This window comes from Grampus griseus (assembly GCF_964374135.1).
Source record: "Grampus griseus genome assembly, chromosome: 5".
Taxonomy (NCBI): domain Eukaryota; kingdom Metazoa; phylum Chordata; class Mammalia; order Artiodactyla; family Delphinidae; genus Grampus; species Grampus griseus.
The window spans coordinates 76618301-76645451 of record NC_138998.1 but is presented as its reverse complement, the minus strand read 5'-3'; the positions used below and the strand labels follow the sequence as shown (position 1 = coordinate 76645451).

At 37.0% G+C, this 27151-nt stretch overlaps 1 protein-coding gene and 1 pseudogene across 4 annotated transcripts in view; both read right to left on the bottom strand.

The window, feature by feature from the left end:
- Positions 1 to 1284: 1284 nt before the first annotated feature.
- The window catches only part of IQCB1 (IQ motif containing B1), a 45962-nt gene continuing 20095 nt past the window's right edge, over positions 1285 to 27151 (bottom strand). For 2 of the 3 annotated variants that reach the window (XM_082654673.1, XM_082654674.1), the window contains exons 7-15: positions 24189 to 24288; positions 21032 to 21210; positions 18940 to 19049; positions 18222 to 18331; positions 14436 to 14578; positions 12674 to 12822; positions 4995 to 5126; positions 3363 to 3519; positions 1285 to 2521 (exon numbers count right to left, since the gene is read on the bottom strand). In XM_082654673.1, the coding sequence (XP_082510799.1) occupies positions 2292 to 2521; positions 3363 to 3519; positions 4995 to 5126; positions 12674 to 12822; positions 14436 to 14578; positions 18222 to 18331; positions 18940 to 19049; positions 21032 to 21210; positions 24189 to 24288 (1310 nt within the window). In that variant the 3' untranslated portion in view covers positions 1285 to 2291. The remainder of the gene's footprint in view (positions 2522 to 3362; positions 3520 to 4994; positions 5127 to 12673; positions 12823 to 14435; positions 14579 to 18221; positions 18332 to 18939; positions 19050 to 21031; positions 21211 to 24188; positions 24289 to 27151) is intronic. The other variant, XM_082654675.1, reaches the window with a different exon arrangement.
- On the bottom strand, positions 8265 to 10443 carry LOC309823261 (pirin-like; annotated as a pseudogene). Its single transcript has 2 exons — positions 9896 to 10443; positions 8265 to 8377 (listed from the first exon to the last, which is right to left on the bottom strand). The product of its transcript is annotated as a pirin-like (transcript).

The following is a 27151-nucleotide window of genomic DNA, read 5'->3' as shown; positions in this document are numbered from 1 at the left end:
TTCTGGGCCCAAAATCATTTCCTGCCTCCCTCCCAGGAGAGAGGGTTTTTATTTCTATCCTGCCCTCAGCAACACTGGATCTCTACTTGTATCTGGGGCTAGACTGTTCGCTACCCCACACGCCCCCCCTGCCCCCACACAGACAGCTAGGTTTTGTTTCTGTCCCTTCCTTAAGCGCAATGGAATTTTCTCTGAGCCTTGGAGGTAAGAGGGCTTGCTGCCCCTGCTCTAGCAGCTTAAGACTTTTAAGAGAAGGGTTTGGGAAAGCAGGTGAGTCTTTGGGCATGTCACCCAACAGCAGCCTATCACTTCATGTTTGCCTGTGCCACTAAAGGCATCTCTGCAGGTCTCCTGCCCTGCTCCCAAACTTTCTTGTTTGTGTTTGGTAAAGGTCTAACTTCTCCTTCGGAAGTCCCTAGATATTCTAAACTGACATGCTACCCACACTTGGCCTTTAAGAATGTTTTTTTTGTTTTGCTTTTAAAACATGTATTTATTTATTTGGTTGCACCAGGTCTTAGTTGCGGCAGGCGGGCTCCTTAGTTGTGGCTAGCCAGCTCCTTAGTTGCAGCACGTGGGCTCCTTAGTTGTGGCATGCAAGCTCTTAGTTGTGGCATGCACGTGGGATAAAGTTCCCTGACCAGGGATTGAACTCAGGCCCCCTGCACTGGAAGTGCAGCCTTATCCACTGCACCACCTAGGACTCCTAAGAATTTGTTAACATTTTAGTTGATTTCTTCCTATCCAGCCACCTTTGACTCTTGTGCTCTACTAAAGATGAAATGGGGGACTTCCCTGGTGGTGCAGTGGTTAACAATCTGCCTGCCAATGAAAGGGACATGGGTTCGAGCCCTGGTACTGGAAGATCCCACATACGGTGGAGCAACAAAGCCCGTGTGCCACAACTGCTGAGCCCGCATGCCACAACTACTGAAGCCTGCGTGCCTAGAGCCCATGCTCGGCAACAAGAGAAGCCACTGAAATAAGAAGCCCATGCACCACAACGAACAGTAGCCCCCGCTCGCCGCAACTAGAGAAAGCCCACGTGGAGCAATGAAGACCCAATGCAGTCAAAAAAAAAAAAAAAAAAGATGAAATGGTTTATTTCACAGATACTGAGTCCCATCAATTTACTTGGTTATCTTGAGGCCTCAACTATCTGATAGGCTCAAGAAAAATGATTTTTATAGATTACCTGGCATTTTTTTTGTTAAGATGGAAGAAACATTCTCATGGAGATTTTTACATTCTAAGTGAAATCAGAACTCTCATCTCCTTATTCTTACAAATGAATTTTATTCATTTTCAATTATGAATAACAATTACATTAGAATCTTGACTAGAATTTTACTAAACTAACTTTGGTGGGATGAACAACATTATAGTATTTGGTCTTCTTATCCAGAAATACTGGTTTTCCTACTCATTTATAGAAAAAGCACACTCCAGGTTCCTTATGATACAGAGTCAATGATTTAATTGATTTTAACTTAAATTCCATATTAGCACAAACATAGAGGTGGCTTCTGGTATTAAAACACAGTTAAAGATAAACAGGAAAATCAGAAATTATTAGATTGGAACCAAATAATCATGTAGGTATTGAGAATCGTAACAGAAAGTAAGCATTGTTTTAGCTCTGAGATTCCTAAGAGACAAATCAAAATGCAAATAGTGTGTTATATAGTTCTCTTAGTTTAATACAAAGAATGCAATTTTATCAGGAGAAATTTTTCTTGCACTGAATCCTAGGATGACTTTTTAATGTAGTTCCTTTTAGAAATAACAAGATATAAATTGAGTTCAAACACTGTTTGGTCGAAAATAGTCAAATGTCTTTCAAATGACCACTTCTTTTCCTCACCATAATAAATGCCAAGAGCACATTTCCTATATTAATAGAAAAATCAATAAGTGTGAAAAGCTGAAGTAACCCTGACAAGTTTTTCAGAACAATTGTTGAAAATATTCAGAAAACACCTTTAGTTGGAAAACAGCAGAAACAAAAATAGAAATATCACATTTCATATATGCAATAGAATACAATGCTGAGTTTAGTTCCATAATAAAAGTCATACCAATTTTTATGTGTGGCCAAGGATGGAAGTATGGATAAAGAAAAAGAACTGAAATCAAGGTAGAAGATAACTCTGCTTACTGCCTTCAAGTCTTGTTTGGAGAGGAACCTCTGGAAAACCATGAGTTAGGATAACGCTAGTCTACTAGCATGTCAGAGGCAGAACCCATATAATCTCTAGAAATATAATTTGTCATTCCTCCAGGTAACTCCCTTAAGGGGGTTTGGTTCCACCAATGAATAAAGTTCCTAATTCTATACTAAGTTCATCCTTTGGGACATCAATCTCATCTCTTGCCTCTTCCCCAAGCTTCTTCCACCAGGGTGCTTGTATATGCTTCAGGGTGGTAAGATGGGCCTGCTTGGCCTTGGCTGCCACAGGCCTGGATCTGCTTAGGAAGAGCTCAGGTTCTTTTCCTTCTGCCTCCTTCAGACTTGGTGCTTCTGTAGTAAACAGAAAATAAAAAGGTGAGTGGAAGAGTTCTGTACCAAACAAACAGGAACTTGGAAACTACAGTGTTGGAACTCTGCAATAGCAGGCAAAAACAAGGTTCCAACTCTGAGTCTATTATTATTGTCAGCTGTAGATGGCATGTGACTATTCACAAGTTGTAGCCCATGCTTCCGTGTTTAAAGGGAAAGAATAAAAGAAAGAGGTAGATTTTTTTAGATGGTTTATTTAAAAGAGCAGAAACTTTTAATATAATAGCAGAATCCTTACAGATGAGAGGCTCAGTTCCAGCCACCTATCCATTCAAAAACACAAAATTTGCAAGTAATGGCACTAAAGAGAGGACCCTGGCCCTTTTTGCTCCACAAATACTAAAAGTGTTTCAGAGGCCATCTGAGACACTGGCTTCATGGATGGGATCTCTCATTAAATGCACCAGTGGTTGTGAGAAGCAGATGAATTAGTTTTTGTGAAAACACTTCATTAAAGTGCCACCATAACCACTCTCATCATCTACTTTTAAAATAAGTTCAAAAAGCTTTTCATACTGTATAACAGAATCTGGCTAGTAGGGCTCAGCATCTTTATAATTAATAACTTTTCTGAGTTGACACATATCAATGATCACAAGGCTGAGGGAAGCAGTCAAGAAGGTTATGGGGTCTGCATCATTTGAAATCATTGTGTGGTGATATGATCTAGAAGGAGAAATTTCTGAGGATAGGAGATGGGTTAATAGACCACTAAATGGTGTTTTCCTTCTGAAGATCTAGATGTCACAAAATCTTACATAGGCTGTTCCTTTTAGGAAGCAAAAATGGAATGAGCACATACTCATCAACTGTTCGATGTTGGTGTTGATCCGAGCCATCAGTGCCTCCCTGTGCTGTTGGGCTCTCTCTTCTAGAGCTCTGCCCATGAAGTAGTGTTGCAGTCGTTCTTGTGCTTGGGAATGGAGCTCCCTGCTGATCACATCTGATACCTCAGAGCCCTGGGAACAAAGGACAAAAAAAGTGTCACATGAAGGACACATATATCAAAGTATGTTTCACTTAACCACTTAGTAGAGGTTCTAGAATGCTTAGCTGTCTCTCATCAATTGAATGTTATGGTTGATATCTACCTTGTACTCTTGAGCAAGCATTAAATAGCCTCTTAAAAGCAGCTTTAAATGAAAATGCAGGTGGGCCAGATTCTTTTTGGTATGCTCCTATACCTCACTTCCTCACATAGTATGGTATTCTGGGAGAAGAGATAAGATTGAGAAATCATAGTGAAAATTACAAATGGTTTGGTAAAGATACTGGCCTGGAAGAGGAGTAACAAGACCAATCCTTTTGTTCTAGCCCCACCTGGTAAGACTACCTAACTTCTTGTCCTATCCCCACTCCCAAACGTATCTAAGCCATAATGTTATAACGGCTTCTAATTTCACAGAACAAGGGACAAAATCATTCAAAGGACCATATTCTTTTGGCTAGTCAGCTACTTTAAAAGGAACTTACCTAATTAGTTTGGACAAGGATGAAATAATCTCAACATTGAAGCTGACAGAGCTTCTGACACCCCAGCTTTCTCAAATATTCCAGTTCATGGATCTTGGATACAGCCCTGTTCCAGCTAACACCTTATTTTTCAGCCACAGAGTAACAGGTGTACTAGAGTATGGCTAGAGCAGCACTTCTTTAACAGGAGAATGCATCACAATCACACACAGTGCATTAAAAAAAATAGAGATCAAAGACCTAAACATAAGGACTAAAACTATAAAACCCTTAGAAGAAAAGACAGAGGAAAAGCTTCATGATATTAGATTTGGCAATGATTTCTTAAATATGACACTGAAGGCACAGACAACAAAAGAAAAACCAGACAAACTGTACTTCATCAAAATGAAAAAGTTTTGTGTATCAAAGGACACTATCAACAGTAAAAAGGCAGCCCACAGAATGGAAAAAAATGTTTGTAAATCATACATCTGATAAGGGATTAATATCCAAAATATACAGAGAACTCCTAAAACTCAACAACACAAAAACAAACGACCTGATTAAAAAATGAGCAAAGGACTTGAATTGAAATTTCTCCAAAAAAGATATACAAATAGCCAATAAACATATGAAAAGATGTTCAAAATCACTAATTATTAGAGAATGCAAATCCAAATCACAATACCACTTCACATTCATTAGGATGTGAAAATAATAAATGTTGGTGAGGATGTGAAGAAGTCTTGCTGACGCAGTACGGAAAACCACTAATTTGAAGTGAAGTCTCCCTTACTATTGACTTTACTTATATGGTCCACGTAATTATAAGATGCCAAATCCATTGACTACGGTAAAGCAACTGCATTACCTTATGCCAAAAATAAATGTACATATACAGCTGAGACACTTATTTGTTGGTGAATATCACCCACTGCAATAATGTAACACTGGTACCATGGCACAAAAGCCTACATACGGGATGTCTTCTGATATAGTCATCCACTTGATGCTTCAGTTCAACTCTGCGTGCATCAGTGAGTTCTCTGAGTCCTTGCCAAGGAGCAAATAGTTTCTTTTTCTTACGGCATTTTGCTAGGAATTTAAGAGTCTGGGACAAAAAAAAAAAGATTTGTGATTTTTTTTCTTCCCTAGCAGAACTATTTCCTTCCTACCAAAACATATGATAGTGACAACAGCTGTTAACCCTTTTATGTATGGGGAGAAAGATAGGATTGTGACTGGGGTGACAGAGGACAATAACTTTATCGTTATATTCTTCTGTAGTGTTTTAATATTTTACAAGGATATATTCATGTATTATTTGTACAGAAGGCAATAAAGAAAAAAAAAGGGAAATCAGCTTTGGGTTCTAGTCTTAATTCTAGCCCCTTATAAAACTGTTTGATTTGGGGCAACTCATTCAATCTCTATAGGATAGGTTCTATGTCTACAGAAAACAGGGATCCCAATTGTACTTAGCCAAAGGATTGTAAAGATCAAGGAGAAGGTATACAAGAAAAAGCTTGGTAAATGAATGTGCTTTCTCCTGTCCTTCAGAATGAATTCCTGGTAAGAAATCTTTTAACAGGCAAGATGTGGAGACACATCTGAAATTATTCTGCCCAATTTTTTCTTCACTCTTCTCCCTTCTTTGTAGTTTTTACTTTCATCAAAGTTATATGTTCACATTGCTTAAGGCAAGGGTTGGCGAATTATGGCCCACAGGTCAATCCAGTCTGCTGCCTGTTTTTGAACAGCTGAAAAATGGTTTTTTACATTTTATATGATTACAAAGTTCAAAAGGAAAAGAATTAATTCATGACATGTGAAAATTATGTGAAATTCAAAATTCAGTGTCTACAAATGTTTATTGAAACAAGAGTCATGCTCATTTGTTTACATACTATCCACAGCTTCCTTTGGGCTACAACTGTAGAGTCGAATAGTTCCAAGAAACTGTATGACCTGCAAAACCTAAAATATTTTACTATTTGATGCTTTCCAAAAAGTTTGTTGATATAACTATTGTTTAAAGTGTCAGTTTTAGAATTGTTAAAAACCTCTTCCCCAAAGACAGCAACTTTAGTTCTTTCAGGTTTTTCTTCTGATGTTTATCTCCATCTACATTTTTGTGATTTTTTTCAGTGATAGGTATTATCTATTGACTTTCTTGTATGAAAGATAAGGACTTAGCTCTCTTTCACACATACTTTCTATATCTCCAAATATCCAATATTATTAAATCATAATTTTAGTTAATATTCAGTGTTTACATTATTATGACTACATAAAGGCTATTCATTTTTCAACCATGTAGTGATGATTACTTTTTCTTCCTTGCATATTTTTATTTTCACTGGAATTAATAACTCTATTATTTTCCTGTGCTTATTTTTCTATATATTTATCACTGATTATCACAATTTCTGCCCTAACTGTTCATACATTAAAACACATCAGGCAATCTATCAAATTAATTTCCTTAGATACACATATTCTGGAGCTTTCTGACTTGTTCCAGTCTGGATAGATTATTCCCTATGCTTGGTGCATAGCTGTCATCCCGAGATCTCCCATTCCCCATCATCTTGGTGACTCTTTTCGTCTTTCCTTTGTGTTTCCTGGATTCCATGTTGTCCTTTCTTGGGTTATTCCTTTGTTTCAGAGACTTTGTGATGCATAAAAATGTCTTTAGTGTATCTTTACCTTTAACTGATGGTTTAGTTGGATGTAGAATTCTAGTTGGAAATCATTTTCCCTCAAACATTTGACAGCCTTACTCCAACATCTTTTAGCTTCCAATAATGCTGTTGAGGAGTACTTTTCGCCCCAGTGTATTTCACAATAATGTGAAATAGATGTGAGTGTATTTTTGTCATTGTATTGGACATTCAGTCTTTTTAATCTAAACCACATGATATTCAATTCTGAGAAATCTTAAATTATTTGATTTCTTCTCCTCCAGTTTTTTTTTTTTTCTTTGTTTCAAATGTTTGACCTCCTAGACTGGTTCTGGTTTCTTTTTGCCCTGCTCTCTAGATTTCCCAAACCTTTTTTTCTAGCCCTTTTATTATGTCTTTCTTTTTTCTGTCAAATTTTATTCCATTTGTTCCCTGTTATCCAGCATCTTGGTTTTTGCTTCATGTATTATTTTCTTTTAGCTCTCGGAGAAAATAATACATTTTAAAAGTTTTCTTATCCCTGCAATATCTCTATTTCCACCAAGTAGTTTTATTCTATTTGTTTTGGCCTTAGCTTCCTGCAGACGTCCAGTGATACTTTCAGCTGATATTTAAGAGTGGGCACTAAAAAGCTGTTTAGAAATGCTGAGCAGATGGGTAGGGTTTATCTATTCTGTACTTCTTTATAGGGCTACTGAACTGGGCTGTTTCATTGGAGTACCTCATTGTGAGTACATGTATAACTATTCCCTTGGGCTGTTCAGATTTCCTAAAGAAAATGTTTTCAACCTACTGTTTACAGGATACAAGCCTGGCTGACAGCACTGAGATCTGAGAAGAAAAAAGGGCTTGGAGGTTTTCACATTCAGTATAAAGATTTCCTTAATACCCTTGTTTTTACTATAGTACTTGAGCCTTCAATTGCGCTTACATTCTCCTATTGAGATTTTCTCCTTTTCTTCTATTCTTCCCTTTTCTTGATTTTTCTTCCTTGCTTCTCCTTCTATCTTTCCTCTACTTCCTGCTTTTAGTATGAAGCCAGGCTTATGATGCTACTCTGGGAACTCAGAGTAAAGTTTCCAGAACAGAGGAATTTTTGCCCTTAGATCAGAAAAGTCCACCTTGACATCTCTGTCTCTTTTCCTCATTCTTTGTCATTTTAGGACTCTCTGAAATTGTATTTATCTCCCAATGTTTATTTTTTCAACTGGTTTGTTTCAGTAAGTGCTTTTGTTGTTGGTCTTTAATAGATATGTATATTTGATACTGTTTTGCTATAATCAAGTAGCAAGAATTAGCTATCATTCTGGCTCTAGAGAGCAGACGCCAGCAAACATCACCTTCTTTCTGAGCTACTTCTTTTTTTTTTTTTAAGAATGAACAATTAGGTTTATTTGCTTGTGCCAGGAAATATCTCACATACATTGCTATAAAAACCATGTTTATCACTTTAGTGTGGAATTCTTTAGAAGCACTGGCAACTTTGGAAACTGGATGCACTGAACTGGTGGATGCCACAGATGGAAAATTCTAGAAGGCAGCCAGACCTGCCCTTGTGCTTGTCACTAGTTTCCAGTCTTTGATTTCCAGGTTTTAGCTCTTTCAAAGCCATTTTTCACATTTCTGAAATCAAGAATGGCCTGAGAAATCTCTTCATTTGTGTGCATCAAAAATGAACCTAGAGTAAAAAGAGACATTCAGAAAGTTCTGGGTGATGAGAATTTTCTTCTACCACTAAAATGGTGCATATTTCTGTAGTTCTTAATTTGAAACAAACTCAGGCATATCTGAATAGCAAACGGTTATTTTTCCAGCATCAGATCCTCGAGGATGGTAAAACAGGTTTTTAGGATTGTGTATGATTATAAAGACCAAACTTCAGATAAACATATGCAATTAGACCTCACTCATCCACTGCAGGCTGTCATCAGCAATGGCAATCTCTTTATTAAAAACATTCTTAGGTTTGGTTCTATTATGACCATTTTTGTAGTTTTAGTTCTTTTTACCTTCTTTATTTTTTTTAATTGAGGTATAATTGACATACAATATTATATTAGTTTCAGGTGTCCAACATAATGATTCGATATTTGTATATATTGGGAAATGATTGTCACAAAAAGTCTAGTTAACATCTGTCACCATACGTAGTTAGAGAATTTTTTTTTTTCTTATGATGAGAACTTTAAGGATTTACTGGGGCTTCCCTGGTGGCGCAGTGGTTGAGAGTCTGCCTGCTGATGCAGGGGACACGGGTTCATGCCCCGGTCTGGGAGGATCCCAAATGCCGCGGAGCGGCTGGGACCTTGAGCCATGGCCGCTGAGCCTGCGCGTCCCACAACGGGAGAGGCCACAACAGTGAGAGGCCTGTGTACCACCAAAAAAAAAAAAAAAAAAAAAAGATTTACTGTAGTTGTCAGTTAAATAGCATTGGCTGATGTCAAGAACTGAACTGATCTGATAAAAAAAAATTGGCACATCTTGTCATAGTTTTCGTGTCTCTGCAGTATATGAGGCTGTGTCCTTACATGAGGAGTCTAAGTAATTTTTGAAAACTAGTAGCACCTCATTGACAATAACAAAAGATTACAAAAATTTCAAGTCAAGAAAGAATCACATTTTGGATTCTTTAGGGGTCAGCACACTTCTCCATGTTGAACTGTTTCTCTCTCTCTTTTAAAATTTATTTATTTAATTAATTTATTTTTGGTTGCGCTGGGTCTTCTTCATTGCTGTGCATGGGCTTTCTCTAGTTGTGCACAGGCTTCTCATTGCGGTGGCTTCTCTTGTTGCAAAGCACGGGCTCTAGACACGCGGGCTTCAGGAGTTGTGGCTCACAGGCTCTACAGCACAGGCTCAGTAGCTGTGGCGCAAGGGCTTTGTTGCTGCACGGCATGTGGGATCTTCCCGGACCAGGGATCGAACCCATGTCCCCTGCCTTGGCAGGTGGATTCTTAACCACTCGCTACCAGGGGAGTCCCAACAACTGGTTCTCTTTCTTTCTTTCTTTCTTTTTTTTTTTGCGGAATGCGGGCCTCTCACTGTTGTGGCCTCTCCCCTTGCAGAGCAACAGGCTCCGGACGCGCAGGCTCAGCGGCCATGGCTCATGAGCGCAGCCGCTCTGTGGCATGTGGGATCTTCCCAGACCGGGGCACGAACCCATGTCCCCTCCATCGGCAGGCAGACTCTCAACCACTGCACCACCAGGAAAGCCCAACAACTGGTTCTCTTAATGGCTCCTCAGGAATTAGGACAAAGTGGCTTCTCTCAGGATCCTTGTTCTCCACCTGGACACTGTCACCTTCCCCCAGCACAGCTGTGTGATGAGGTTCTATCTTTTGTTGGGTGTTAGGTCCAATATGCACGTTTCCAGATATGGTATAAATGAAGCTTGATCACCCTTTAGGAATAGGCTGGGAATGCTTTGCTCCTTGGTCCAATCTTAACTCCAAATACAAAGTTGGTGTGTAAGTGTAAATCTTGGACTTGATTCCCAGGGCTTCTCCAGAAATGACAGCAACAGTAACACCATCCTTACGGGTTTAGGGATTTTGCTGCTTTTTACTTCCTGGTACCAAGGCTCCACCATCTTCTGTGAGCTCCTCAAATTAACCCACAGCTGTAGGCCATGGACTGACTCCTCCGAGCAAGGCATCTCCGCACAATGCCCCAGCCCATGGTCATCCACTGTAGGTCTCCTGTGTTCAACTGACCAGCATGTCCACAGAAGTCTTTGCTGGCCATGATAACCCCCTTCCAGGAGGTAATACACTGTTTCAAAACCTCAGTGTGGGTGATCAGGAAATCCACCTGGTCTACCGCCTTTAAATTCATCAAACAGTAAAAATGGATCCAGATTTTTAAACTAAGATCAGCCAATGCTTCTGCGGACCCATGCTCCAACCCCTTCTGACTGCTCCCAGCTAAGCACTGAGGGTAACCTTGCAGGATGCCATATAAAGGCTAAAATGCGAGCATGCTGAGGCTTAGCAGATTGCAGTGCTCTGCAGAAAGAAAAGTCATTTGCCACTTGCACCAAATTGCAGAGGACCATTTAAGCATCCCTGGCCATCTCCCTTGGAGACTCCCCTGGGAGTCTAAAGCTGGCCGGGGAGGGTGGGGTCCTGCTAACTGATCGATGGCACCGGTCCCGCCTGGCCCCATGGGTACCCGGTACTCCAGTGTTCGTGGGGGCCCCTTCTGAGCTTAAGAGATGAAAAAGCAAGAAAAGAAAATCCTGGAACATTAAGAAGGAAAAGACAGCTAATTCTTCAAATTTAATTCTAATACTATACCACTACATAGAACTCCAACTTGTTTACGTAAGGATGTGTAATTTGAAATGAGCAGGTGTACATAAGGTTTTCTTGATTTTTATCTATCTGAGAAACAATGCCTCTCTTTTACGCAAAGTGAGGGACAGAAGGTAAACAACAGTTCTGGCCTTTGTCTGCCAAGGACACTAATAACCAGTTCCTCCTGAGGGATAAGTTCAATGAAATGATATTCCAACTTCGTTCTGTGAAATTGATAATTATTTCCTTTTCTTTGTTATCAAGGTCATCTGCAGTGCTAATAGAAATATAAAATGAGTCAAATATGTAATTTTTAATTTTCTGGGAGGCAGAATAAAAAGGTAAAAACAGGTGAAATTAATATTTTGCATGTACTGAGTTACATAAGCATAACTCAATATATGTAAAATATTAGCATTTCCACATGTAATTAAGACTCCGTGCTTCCACTGCACCACTGCAGGGGACACAGATTCCATTCCTGGTGGGGGAACTAAGATCCTGCATGCTGCCACGGAGCCCAGCCAAAAAAAAAAAAAGTCGGTAGCCACGAGGTAAAGGTATTAGAAAGGACCCAAGGCACTGATATCCATGGGTCCATGGGTTAATCCTTAGGTGGCATTGCTTAGCAGAGGGTAAACAGCAGATGTGGGTGTGATTCAGTGATGGTGCAGGACGGTTTGTTGCACACATGGCCTAAAATCCCCAAAAGAGCCTGAGAAAGATGGAGGCAGCAGACATCTCTTCCTATTTCCCTAGTATTTACTCTGTTTTTTAAGTGGTTTAAAAAAATCTTTGTAAAAGCTTAATCAGAGAAATCAATAAGGAGACTGTTCAAAATCTATCACTGTGAAAAACTGAAATTGACCTAAAGTTTAACAATAAGGGATTTAACAATAGGGATTAACAAACAAAGTTCAACAAAAAGGGATTTAGGTCAATAAATTGACCTAAAGTTTAACAATAACAATAAATAAGTTTAACAATAACAATAAAACTAAATGCTACATGATCTGAAATCCTAATATGAACGTTAACTATGTATAATAACTAGACATTAGGAAAACTGGTCATTAAGTGAAATAGACAGCCTTGTACTATGCTTTTCCAAGGCAATAAAATATTACTATGCTCCAGATAAATCCCAGGAAGATCATCATTTAAGAACACCATTCTATAATTCAAGAATTACAATGATCTAATTATACCTAATGTATTATCTGTGCATTAAAAAACATCTAATATGATAAGCTGCTCCTACGCAGGACTTTACAATTGACAAAATACTTTCCCATAAATTAGGTCATCTGATCCACATAACAACTGAGTGAAAAAGATAGGGTAGACATTCATTCATATGTCAAGCACATGCAGGAAGCTGACAATAAATAAGACTTCGTTCCTTACCCTTGAGATTCTCATTGCTCAAGTAAGAAAGAAAAAAATTAACAAATAACACTGCATTTTGGTAAATGATGTACAAGGGTCTATGGAAATACTAAGGACTGAATGTCTAATTCATTTTGGCCAGTGATAAGGATGTTCTCATTTTAAGAAACTAAGGCTCAGAAAAGCTAAGTGACTTGACCAAGACTTCACAGCAGATAAACAGGAAAGTCAGGTTTGAACCCATGTCTTTGCCTCCTAATCCAATACTCTTTTTACTAACTCAGACTCACTGCTCTTTGAAGTGTGACAGCTGCTTTATACTCCACAAGAGATGGCCTCTGTTGGCGAAAATTCTTCCTTTCCCTGTACCCTCTCCAATGTTTCTGGATAATCAATGCTGATTTCTCTTCTATTTCCCGATTATGTTTTTCCACCTGACCTAAAAAGATAACAAACACTATTACAACATACTCACTTCTATGCTTTCTCAAGTTCTAGAATCAGGACAATGAAAGTACCAACAATCTTGCAGTCCTTTTATTTTTTTCAATATTGATTTTCCCAATTCTATTATTTTACAATGGTTATAAGATTTTAGAAACAAAACGCTCCAAAAGCTTTCTCAGATTATGCATCTTCTTTGGAAAAGACTCATATCATTTTTTTTGTCTCAGAGGAATGAGAAAAGGGCTAAAAATCCAATAGCAAGAACATTTAGAAAAAAGAATCACAAGTAAATAGTTAGAAAGTCATTCAGTACTACGAAAAGGGAAAAGCACATTGTGTATATATGTTACCTACTCTGCGTGGTTCTAAATTTCTCTTTAGTCACTCAGTTAGTTCTACAGATGACTTTCTTTTTACTTTCTGGGAGTTAGTCAGCATACAGTCTAGGGTTCACAGTAGCTAAGTGACAGAATAAGGTGGAAGGTAAAAATAAAAAGGGATATATTTGAGAGACAGTACCAAAAATTGATAGGATTTAGTGGTGAACTAGATGTGGAGGGAGGGAAAAAATTCTAGGATGTCTCATAGATGGGACACTGAGTAGACTGTTGGTGCAATTACCTGAGAGATGAGGAATACAGGAAGAGGAAATCAGTGAGGGAAGATAATGACTAGTTTTGAGGATGCTTGTGGATATCTAAGTAAAGCTAACCAATAGGCAGCTGGCTACAGGGCTGTGTTGTCCAATGTAGTAGGCACTAGCCACAACTGGTTACATAAATTTAAAGAAAGTAAAATAAAATTTTAGATCCTCAAGTGCACTAGCCACATTTCAAGTCAACAGCTACCTCTAGCCATTGGTACTGTGAAGATATAGAACACTTCATTTTGTAGAAAGTTCTACTGGGCAGGGCTGGTCTACAGCTTAGGAGAGAGGGTGAGGATGCAGACAAGATTCCAGAGTGCTAAGCACTCAGTTGGTAGTTGAAGCTGCAGTTATGGATGGGATACCTCAGGAAGAGCAACATGAAAATAATGGGGTAAGGATGGAACCCTGGGAAACATCTGAATTTAAGGGAAAGAAAGAGAAATATGAGGCTAGTGAAGGATACTGGGAATGAGTAGTAGAAGGGGGAAGGAGTAGAACTAAAAAGGAATCTTGAAATGACTCAGATTTCCCAGACTACACTTTAATATTAATTTCAGCTTAGTGTGTCGAAAGTGGCAAGAGGTGTCACAAGGTTTGTACTGAGTTCTGAGGGCAGAATGTAGCAATATTCTAACACCTTACTTAAGTTCAAGGGGGTTCTTTCTTTATGTCAAAGACAGATATCTTTAAGCATAAAATTTTGTTTCACTAATTTATCTGAAAGAAAAGAAAAATTACTGGAGAGATTGCTCATCATAAACTAATAGGCCTTAATCAAAAAAAAATAGTTACTTTTTTTGACTCAAGAGATTTAATGAGATTTATCTGAAAAAGGAGAAACAGGGAAAAGGTCCCCATTTAAAAAAATAAATCATCAGGTAGCTAGGAAATTTGGTTTATTAAAAGATATCCTAATCAGTCTTAATTACACTTATAAAATTGATACTGCCACACACCTGGATGAACTATTTCAAGCATACTCAGCCGTAATTCTCGGGAAAGTCTCATGGCTCTCTGCCTTTGAAGTTGCAGTTGTAATCTGCAGTCCTCTTCTTCCTTCTGTCTACTTAGCTTCAGTAACATCTTTGTTCGCTTAGATCTGTGATGGAAACATTAAGTACACACAATTTTCATAATTATATGTCCACTCAAGAAGTATTTATGAAAAATGGCTTAACCTCACTAGTAATCATATAAATACAGACAGCAAAAAAAATTTCAAAGATAATTCCTAGTGTAGTTAGAGTATGATGAAATAAGTTTTCATGTGCTGCTCTACAACCTTTCTGAAGAAATATTTTGGATACATGCATCAAAATATTTCTGAAGAAATACTTAAAATATGTATCAAAAGCCTTAAAAATGTTAACCAATTAATTCCGTTTCTAATTATTTTCATAAGGAAAAATCTAATACGTATGTAAAGACTTATGTTAAAGGATGTTCTCCATAGCATTACAATAGTAACAAGTTGAAAACAAACCATATGTCCTACAATAGTGAGTTATATAAATAAATACTGGTTCATTCACTGGACGGACTTCTATAAACTATGAAAAAATAAAAATTTCAAAGAAGCAATCACTGTCCCTAAGGCAGACAAAGAAGAGATAGAGTTATGCCCTTAAGCTCGGTTTCAAGGGGGAAGTTGAAGGGTAGTGGAATATGCCACTCTGGCATAAAGATCGTTTTGAGCTGGAGGCAAATGAGAATCAGGAAACACAGAAAGAAGCCTTCCCAGAGGATCCCTTAACTGGCTAAAAGCAGAAACAGCTGAGAAATGAGGACTGCCATAAATTTCCCCTCCCAAGGAAGTTTTATGGCCATAGAGATGGAACTGCACAAATAACCCATATCTTCCATAAGTTCCCCAATATATTTACCTTCCCCAATATACTTACCTTCCCACAGTTTGTTGCCCTCAGAAGCCTAAAATCCTTTTCTTTTCACCTGTCACTTCTCTATAAATTATTCTTTGTTAACATCTATATAGGCCCCAATTTTTTTTTTTTTTAAGGTAAGAAGTGGATTTAGAGAAATACATGTTCCATAGACAAAATGTGGTCTGTCTCAAAAGGCGAGAACGGCCCTGGGAGAAACACACTCCACAGAGTGTGGGCCATCTCAGAGGGCGAGAGCTATATAAGACCAAATTCTAACCACCCCTTTGAGTTATGCATCATGTCAGGTTTCTTCCATGTGACGTGTGCTACACATGTTAAGAAACTGTTTTTCTCTTGTTAATCTGTTTTTGTTTTTGTCAGTATAATTTTCAGGGCCCCAACCAACGAACCTAAAATGTATAGAGGTAAAAACTGTTTTCTTCCCCTACAAAGTCAAACAAATAAAATTAAAATACCTAAGTATCAGCACCATGATAGAGGAAGGTAAATTGTGAGCTTTCCTGCTTGTGAGGCAGCTGTTAGCTGCTTCAGTAAACCTTGCTGAGGAAAAGGGTACTTAACAGAAAACAAAGTTTCTGACCATGAAAAGTGATTAAATAAAGAAGAAACCCCCAAGAAAGTGCTTTAGCAAGGGTGTGACTATAAAAGAGTACCTCTTGTTGAATCCGAAGCTCTGATGAATCTAGGTCCATAACTGTGAGTGGTGGGCAGTCCCTCCCCCCAAAAAACATGGGAGGGAAACTACTCTGAGATAATAACCTGACCACAAAGAGACAGAAATAACCTTGGCAGAAAGCCCAGCTACAAAGGAAGTAAAAGAAATTTGCATAAACTTGCTGCAACTAATAGAAGAGGAAAGGTGCTGAAGCCTGGAGCAAACTGGAGATTAAAAAACTAAAAACTCATTATAATGTGAGATTTAAATAATTTTGGCTTCATGGCTGATGTCTTATAATGGATATATTTATAACTGGTCTGGTGTTGTTTCATAAAGCAATGGAATTTCTATTTTAAAATAGTGGAATCTTAATTAGATTCCACAGATACCCCTCTAAGTGGACAAAATCTTTAATCCTAGGATGCTTTTAAGTAAAGATTTTAATATTGCAAAGAAAAGTAAACTGGCAAATTTGGCAACTACTGTAAGACTAAACATTAAAGGTCTGAATCCATGGCATAGGGGCACCTTTAAATGTAAGATACATAGCTGAGAATGGTAGCAGGAAGATCCATAAGGGATAACTACTCTGAGTTCACTACAAAGGTAAGGCTATACCAAGAACATCTCAGACTCTTGAATAGAAGAATATACAGTGTGACTCTCAAAATATTCATCATCTTCCAAACTTATTTAACCAAAGAAATAACTTTTTAAATATTTTTAAAGAAATAGCTAGTAGGATAGACAAACTCTGAGCAATGCTGGAATGGATTATACTTGCTTCTCATGAGTACTATTTACTTAACAGATCTGCCTGTCTAACTAGATTTGTAAATCTTCAAGGGCAAAAAATGTGCCATATGCATTTTCCTCTAAGTGCCCAGTAACATGCTAAAAAAACCTTTCTATTATTTTAATCTTGTGAGGTACACAGACAATTATCCCCATCTTATAGATGGGAAATTTGAGGCGAGAGAGGTGGGGCAACTTGTCCAAGATCATTCAGTTCACAAGTTGCTGAGGAGGGATACAAACTCAAGTCTGTTTAACTCTCCCAATACCTAGCACAGCCTCTGGCATATATTAGGCACTTGAAGCATGCTTAAAAAATTAACGATTTTTTGGCTACCAACAAAACTCATGCCCAATGATATTAATAACTTATCTTTTAAGTTTTCTCTGAAGGAAACTTTTATCAATGAAAAGCATGTCCACTAAGGGACACAGCCAGAGTGGCTTCAATACCTTCCACTAACCCATCCAGATTCTTAGAGGCAATGGAAAGAAAACACACAGACACAAATGACTTAGCTCCTAAGGTCATTTATGATAAAGTGGAGCCATCTCAGAGGTGATTTCTCATGCAGCCTAACTTAAAGCTAAATTTTAGTTCACTATTTTAAAGCACATTTGTAACTGAGAAACACAGCTGCAGTTATTAAAAGAATAGTTTCAGTTTTCTTAAAAAAAACATTGACTTCTGGAATATGCAAGTTACACTTTAGTGAACTAAAATTTAGCTTTAAATTAGGTTACATGAAATCACCTCTGAGATGGCTCTAATTTATCAACAATGACCTAAGAGCTAACTCATTTGTGTGTGGTGTGTGTGTGTTCTTTTTGTCACCTCTAAGAATCTGGATGGATTAGTCATGTAAAAACTGGGCCATGTCTTCAGTATTTCATTTTTAGTTTACTTGAAATAGCAACAAATGACAAACTATGTCATATCTCAATGACCATATGTATCCATGCCATATTTACTGAGGAAAATCAGGTTAACATACTTAAACCTTTTTGTACTCATACACATTTTTACCAAAATTACATATGAACAATTATGGCAACTTTTAGTTTTAAGGGTTTGATGAGATAATTGACCATTACTGGCTCCCTCTATAGGCCTGGCCCACAAGAAAGTCTCATTAAGTGAACAGGATTGTGTATTTGTTACATCACATTCCTGTCTTACATTATGTCTTTTGCTTTTGGAAGTACATCTAGTTAATGAAGTGCTGGTACTCAGAAATGTATGAAGCAAGAATGAAAGAAACGGATTAGAATATTGAAAAAGAAAAAAAAAAACACCCCAAACTATAAGTTTTCATTCAGCTATACTCTAATAAGATACATCTAGCCCTCTCAGATCATAATTCCTCTCACCCAAATTTTTTTACCTGAAACTCCTCTGCAAAGTAATCACAGCAGATGGAAGCTTCTTTAATCTCTTTCTAGTCTGGAAACCCTTCCAATAAGCTTGAATCAAGCAAGCTGCTTGATGCAGTTTCTGAAATTAAAGGCCAGAATTAATTTAGAGACATCTCTAGGAAAGTCTTTTTTAGAAGTTTACTTCTTAAAATATCAGGCCTGGGCAAGTATTAATCTCCATTTTTAATAAGCTGAGCAGGAGGCAACATCTGCATAGGCCCAGGACAGGGAAGGCCTAAGAATATTAAACCTGATCTCCCAAAGGAAGCTCAGTTAGGCATTATCTAGAATGTATTCAAGATACAGTCTAGTTAGCTTCAAATTCTCCCTGATTAATCTCACTTCCATTCCCATTACAAGGATTTCATAGTTTTGCTTATTTAATGTTTTAACTTCTTTGCTTCACTTCCTATGCCTGGCTTCATTTATTCAAAGATTCAAGGGTATGAGGGACTCTTTGTATAGGTTTAAAAAAAAAAAGGCTCTGGGGTTAAAAATTTAGACCATAAACAACTCCTTCTCCCATTAAACTATGGCTGCTCTGGATATTAGGGGAAAATAAGTAAAGGAAGGGGGAGAGAGAGCAAATAAAAGATTCAAGAGACTACCACTATCCAATATTTTGAAACTAAAATGTTTACTGAAATGTTAGTAAATATCATGCAAATTATTTTTATAATTTAATACCTGCTCTTTTACTTCCTGATAGACCTTAGGGCTTAAAAGACCAATGAGCTGTCTAAGTTCTTGACTAAACTCTGTCCCAGGCTCTTGTTTATTTAGTAGACTTCTGAGTCCTGAAATGCAATAACAAAGGCACAACTATTAATAATAAAATATGATTTTGCTATCTAATCAGAATTAATTTGAGGTTAAAAAGTCTAGTTTAGAAACAAATGAAAACAATAACAAGATTAATCACATGATTTTTCTTTTTCCTTTTCTCAAAAACTTCTAGATTGAGGTCTTTAGGATTTTCCACTGTCCTGGAGTTCTTATGTGCTTACTCGTGAGATCTGATGCAAAATCTGTCTAGTCAACCTCTTTAATTAAAAAAAAAAAGGGAGAATGGAATCACTGCGATAAGTCAAAGGGTAGAGACATATAGTTGTGGGGTTTTTTTTGAACATAAATACCTTAAACAAAAACATTTAAAAAAAGATAATGAATACATACTGAGTAAATGCCTATCCTGTGGAAGCACTTAAGCAGGTTATTAGTTACTACTAATTATATGGAGTTATTATTACATAAAAATATACAGTAATGTATGTAATTTGGGGTAAATCAATAGGTTCCTGAGCATTTATTATAGGAGAAGTGCTATAATATTAAAATACTGCACTTTCATCCCAAATTAAAACTGAGTAGTAATATAAGTTACAAAGTAAGTACTATTTCCAGCGTATGGAGGAATGATGTATTATAATGTATGTACACAAGATACATCAGCAAGGGAAAATGGCCTTGGAGTGTACAAATGGGGAAGCCACTAGATAGGCCTTTCCATGTCATACTTTCTTCAAGACTCAAGTTCTCAGCAGTATTAATAATTGTAAAATATCTTGAGGAAACTGAATAAGTTCTACTGTTGAGAAAAGAAAGGGAGACAGCTTAAGATAAAATTCCTTTAGAATGAACTGTTGGACATTCACATTTCTATAGAGGAAATCTAATTACAGAAATAAAAAAATGTGTATCTGGCACAATATCATCTAGACAGTTTTATTACTGGCACTTCTCTCCCTATTTCTATAATACATAAAATAATTACAATGTTCACAGTAATGACTCATGCAAGATAAGTCACTAAAGTGCCTTCCAAATCATCAAGAATGATTAAAGGCCATTGTAATAGTTTTGGTATTAAATGCATCACATTATATTCTAATTCTTGAAATTTTATACATAATATAACCCTGTATTAGTAAGTATATTCAATCAATTAGAAACCTACTTCTTGACCATACCAAATAAGAAAATAGATTGTAATGGATTCATGGCTCTGGCTAGCAAAGAAATAAAACAAAGCTAACATATAACTTTGATTAACAGTTGAAAAAAAAAAAAACTACCTGAGTAATTCTGGGTAAACACCTACATTTTTTCCATGCCTCTGTTTCCACTGCTATATAATGAGGATAAGAGTAAACATCTCACAGGATTGTTATGAAGATTAAATATTTTAATACACATAAAGTATGAGGAATAGTCATCTGACACATAGTAAATGCTCAATTAAATGAAAGATTATTCTATGGTAATGGTAAAACACTGAGTCCTTTCCTTCTCAAGTTTTCTGACTTTTTATTCACATATATGTTTGATTTTGGAGGTGAGGGAAATTTTTTGTTTGTCTTTGAGGAAAGGCAGTATAGGAGTTGAAGAGTAATTATTAATTGATGTAAAGATCAAAAGGGCTGTCAATCTCTGAAGCACAGCTCTATTTTCTCAGTAAAGTTAGGTAAGATCACTGATCTTTTTTTGGTCATTATTTTACTACACTATATGGTATAATCAATACACAGCCTTTTTGTCAGAGAGGGAGCAAATATTCATTGTAACCTTGTCAATAAGGTATCATATGCCACCTGTTGAGACATGAAGATGGCTGGATTACATAAAGGTTTTTTCCCTGAACTGTTATCTGCTGTGACAGAGTTTATCTGCACATTTCAATTATTGACTTTTTAAAAACACAGGTATTTTGTTTTCCATAAACCATCAATAAAAATGTTCTTTTTGAGACTTTCAAGAACAGAAAGAATATATGTACTACCTTTGTAGCAGGCACTTAGTCTCAGTAAAATCAAAATTTCCTGATGGGATTTAGCCATCAACAGTAGGAGCCTTGTAGCAGTACTTCTTATGACTGGACTAGGAGTTGATAAAAGTTTGAAAACAACTTCATCTAAAATTGAATGCAGGGTTTTCACTTCTATTCTGAGTAAATCACCACTAATAGAACAAAATAAAAAAAAAAGTACCGTTACTAAACGACACATAAGTATCTCAAAAAATTAAACATTACAGGTGCAGCAAGTTAATGCCTATGGCCTGATCCATGAAGATAACCAATAGTTTAAGCAGATAGCTTAGTTCCAAAAATACATCACATTAAATCAATTAATTGAATTCTTACTGTAAGGCACCATGCTAGGTAAAGTAAGGAATACAAAGTTGACAAAGAAACTTGCAATCAAATACTGGAGGAAAGATAAATGTGCAAAATAGTAAATAGATGGTTCAAAAGCTTCAAGGCAATAATAAGAGGAAGATCACAGGACATTAAGTACATGGTTCACTGCTTAATGATGTACGAAGACAAACATGTTATAGGAATTCAATTATCATGTACTTAATATAGAAGGAACTTTTTCTTTTAGTATTCCTCTATTACACTAACAACCTCATGTTGCATTACTGATGTCATGAAAAATTACCTGAAACGTCGAAATAGTCAAAAGGGATTACTGGGTGTTCTTTTACTCACCCCACCAAGGAATATGTGATTTTCTAGGGGTGTGTACCTTTGATTATCCATTTACTACTGATTAGGATATTTTGCAATTCTGTAAAAGTAGATGTTGGCTTGTAGAAAGCAAATAATGGCAATGATTATTATCTGAGAACAATGCAAAGAGATTCTTACTCAACAACAATATAAATGACTTTTATCCACTAGAAAAAGTAACCGTAAAGGTTATGCCTGATATTCTCTACCATTCAGTTTCTGTGATAAAATGTTCTTCTGATCCTCTTCCATCCTCTACTTACAGATTTTTGACCATTCTTTCTCAGTCTTCTTTGTGGGCTCCCCTTCCCCAATATACCCCTTAAAGGTTACTCCCCAGGATTCTATTTTCAGCCCATTTCTTTTCTCAGTCTATTCATATTTTCCACTGAGCTCATCTTCTCTCATGTTTTTAACTATCGGTTTTAGGCTAACTCATAAGTCCACAGTTCTAGTCCAGATCTCTTCCAGAAGTCACATTCACTTGTCAGTAGACATTTAAGTTGTCTTGTCTTTGGGTGTTACAGATAAAGCTGCTATAAACATTTGTGTACAAGTCTTTGCATGGACTCTTATTTCTCTGTCTGCTGAAAATATCTACCTATGTTGGACATAACCAATATTGAATTTGTTTTGGCTATACCACTGTCTATTATCCATTATAGAAAACTTGGTGTCATACCTGAATGCATCCTTTATTTTACTCCGTATCAAAATGCTCATAAAGACCTGATGATTTTTTATTTTGACCAGCTTCATTAAAGTATAATTGATATACAACAAACTGCACACATTTAAATGTACAATTTGGTAAGTTCTGACATTTCCCCATCACAATCAAGATAATGAACATACCCATCACCCATCAAAGCTTCCTTTTGCTTCACTGTAGTCCCTCCCTTCTTACCTTCCCTGGCACCTTATACTCAGGCAACCACTGATCTGCTTTCTGTCACTATAAATTAATTTACATTTCCTAGAATTTTATACATAGTTATGATTGTAGATCCTATCTGAACATCATCAGTTTGCAGAAATGATTACTTTGTATTACTAAAGGAAGAGGGGGAAAAAAAAGAGCAAAGCAGAGATTCTATCATGGCACAAGTTTGATTTTCTCATCCTTTTAAAGCCAAATCAAAGTATGACCATTTCTGCTAAACTTCCTGCCTTTGTATTACTTTACAAATAAAGAAAATTTTAAGATGTAGGCAGTTTCAATAACCAGATGTGGTTAAGTTGCTTGGAAACAATTTGATCCTTTCAGATCTTGCTTTCATTTTGTTGGGATGATCCAGAATGGTGCTCAGTCTAGTGCTATTATCCCTTACTACTAGGATGAAACCATCCTGAGTACTCTCAGTGCTCCATTTTTCATGTAGTTTTCCAGTTTGGCTGCTGGAATCAGTCAGTATTCTTGGCTTTGTGTTTCTGGTACTGCTCCTTTTAATCCTTCTGGATTACTGTTTTCCACGACATTGGATAGTTTCCTCAAACGCATGTGCTGATCAGTACTCTACTGAAAACTTGTAGGGGACTCTGCAGATCTCTAGGGTTCTCTCTTTGTGTAGCTCTCTCTTCTATGGTATCCTGTCTTATAAACTCTAGCCTACTTTTCACCCTCTGCATGTTGTTTCTTACCTGTGTGCACTTGCTTATATTGTTACCTCTGCCTAGAAATACTGTTTTCTCTTCTTCCTCCCTGGCTAATTTCTTATCCGTAAAGTTTCATCTCAGGTGTTAACCTTCTCCAGGAAGTAGCCCCCCCTCAGTTTGGTTTAGGAGCTCCTCTAATACTTGTGTACCCTTAAACATGGTAACTTATTACACTTTAATATAATTGTCCTTATGTGTTAGTCTCTTCCACTATACTGTAAGCTATTTGAAGACAAGGTTCATATCTTAATCAATTTTGTAAACCCAATGACAGACAAATACTTGGCACGTATAGTAGATGCTTAACAAATCCATATTGAACTGAAAGAATCAATGATTTCAACAGTGTTTACTCTGCCTTTCTATTTTAACCTGGGAAAATTGCCTATTACTTCTTTTATGCCCTTCTATAGCACCTGGCAAATACTAAGCTTGCAGTTTGCTAAATAAATATATGATTAAATATTTTTTATTGTGATCCCAATATCTTCCTTCAGATAGCACAGTAATTTTTCTTCTCTAAGCCTGCGATTTGGATTAAAATCTTCTTAAGCTCTAAGATAAGATACAAATTTGATAACAAATTTCCAATCTTTTACAGTATTTTACATCCATTTTTTTCTGAAATACAATGGTAATAATAGAGCTTTTTAAATGCCATGTACAAGTCATATGCAATCGAAGATTTTAGGGAAATTGGAATAAAATTGGTAATGCTTCTGATCACAAATAAAAAAATTCTACATATTTTGTAAGGCCAAGTTACCTGTTGATCTGTAGTATGTTCTGTAGCATGGTCATGACCGTAGATCCTACCTGAACATTGTCAGTTTGTAGTAAGTGCAAGAAATGATCACTTCGCAGTACTAAAGGAAGAGAAAATAAGATTAAGATTCTATGATGATACAATTAGTATTTACTTGCCCTTTCAAAACCAAGCCAAAGCATAATCATTTCTGTTAAACTTCCTGCCTTTATATACTTTGCAGTAAAGATTTTCTAGAATAGTTTCAATAACTATAATAGATAGCTATCCCATTTTTATGGACAGTTACAAATAAAGAAATACTAAGCTAAGATGGGACTTCCCTGGTGGCGCAGTGGTTAAGAATGTGCCTGCCAATGTAAGGGACACAGGTTCCATCACTGGTCTGGGAAGATCCCACATGCCACAGAGCAACTAAGCCCATGAGCCACAACTACTGAGCTTGCACTCTAGAGCCCACGAGCCACAACTACTGAGCTCGTGTGCCACAAATACTGAAGCCTATGCACCTAGAGCCCGTGCTCCGCAACAAGAAAGCCACCGCAATGAGAAGCCCATGCACTGCAACGAAGAGTAGTAGCCCCCGCTAGCTGCAATTAGAGAAAGCATGAAGACCCAATGCAGCCAAAAATAAATTAAAAGAAAAATAAAGAAATACTAAGCTAAGAATCTACTGTTATCTCCCCTTAAATTAAAAGTAAAATATAAAATCCTAAAACTGAATCTCCTTTTCTAGCAGTGAGTTCAGTGAAAAAAACCAAATTTTCTGTGAAAAAAAGAGAATGTGAAGGAATAGCAATGGTACAGATGACCGTAATCAGTGGCTCATGTCCTTAAAAATTTAATTGTTATATAATGTATCATATTTATCATGTTTGCTAATATCTTATCTTAAATAATAATAAATCATTAATTACCCAGAAGAGTATTTGTTTGTATTGGTTTATAATTTTTAGGTTCTGAGCAGCCAGTTATGAAGACTTGGCACTGGATGCTTACGCAGGTCGCTTAACCTCTCAGAACATCTATTTCTGCCTGTATAAAACTAAAAATAAAAGCTCTTTCACAGACTACTGTAAAATGTCCTAGAACAGCGTAGGTTCCCAGTAAATGTCAGTTTATAGTCCTTTCTTCACTAACTGATCAGAATTTTTTTAAAAAATAAATTTATTTATTTTTGGCTGTGTTGGGTCTTTGTTGCTGTGCACGGGCTTTCTCTAGTTGCGGTGAGCGGGGGCTACTCTTCATTGCGGTGTTCAGGCTTCTCATTGCAGTGGCTTCTCTTGTTGTGGAGCATGGGCTCTAGGTGTGCAGGCTTCAGTAGTTGTGGCGCACGGGCTGTAGAGCACAGGCTCAGTAGTTGTGGCACACAGGTTTAGTTGCTCCGTGGCACGTGGGATATTCCCGGAACAGGGCTTGAACCCGTGTCCCCTGCATTGGCAGGTGGATTCTTAACCACTGCACCACCAGGGAAGCCCCTCAGAATTTTAATTAAAGTGGGATCAGGTATGTTGGCAAGGCAGCTCTGTGAACACTACCCTAGCTTCTACAAAACAACTTTCCTCTTTTCGTCTTTCAGTTTCCTGAGGGAACGTATTTGATTTCTTTCACATACTAACTACTGTTCTTCATTTCTATTTATATAATACAGTATTTCAATATCTCACCAGATACCATTCTTTTTTAATGTTTAACAACTTCAAAGCACAATACCACTACTATTAAATATTTTTATGGCTTCTAATTTTCTATTCTTTAATAGCAAAAAAATTCTCCTCTGTAGCTGGGATAAGTGTATTTTTCCATTTTTGTCTACTTAAAGATGTTTCATTAACAACTCTTTAATTAAGTTTGAATTCACTGAAATCATATAGTATCTAGTGTGTATATACCTTTTTTCTATATTGGAAAAATTATGATAATTTATTAAAGTTATTCTACTTTATTTTTTATACTATTTGTCTTATATTATTATATAACTTATTTTTGGAGCCTCTATTATGTTTTTCAAGTGCAGTCAGATAACTATTTGGTCCCCCAAACTAAAACTGATACTTCTGCCCATTTCTTTCTTTAATTAAACTTTTTACAATTAAAGTTTCAAACATATGTAAGAGAGAACAGTATAATGACCCTGCATGTACCAGTCACTCAACTTTAACAGTGATCAACTCACCAACAATCTTGTTTCACCTATCCCATCTACTTCCTGCCTCTCATTTTATTTGAAAGCAAATCTAAGACATCAAATCATTTTATCCACAAGTATTTCAATACATATTCCCCAAACATATGAATTATTAAAAAATAAAACATAGCCATTATCTAACCTAAATAGTCATGATTCCTGATTTTATCAAATATCCAGTCAGTCCTCCCATTTCCACTTTTTGTGTGAATTTTTTTTTTTTTTGCCGTATGCGGGCCTCTCACTGTTGTGGCCTCTCCCGTTGCGGAGCACAGGCTCCAGACACGCAGGCTCAGCGGCCATGGCTCACGGGCCCAGCCACTCCGCGGTATGTGGGATCTTCCCGGACGGGGGCACGAACCCATGTCCCCTGCATTGGCAGGCGGACTCTCAACCACTGCGCCACCAGGGAAGCCCTTTGTGTGAGTTTTTAAAAGTTTATTTGAATCAAGATCCAATTAAGAGTCACACATTGGAACTGGTTATCTTTCAAATTTCTTTTAACCTATGGGTTTCTACTTTACCTTTTTTCCCCCTTGCAATTTATTTATTGACGAAACTATGTCAATTGTCCTATGAGTTTCCCACAGTCTAGCTTTGCTAACTGCATTCCTGGGGTATAATTTAATGTTTCTCTGACCTTCTAAAAATTGGTAGTTGGAGCTCCAGGATCAAAATGATTCATGTTTGAATTTCTGGCATATCCATGTCATATGTGAGGTTATGATGAGGCACTTATTATCTGGTTGTCTCTCCTTTTGAGGTGTTGACAGTG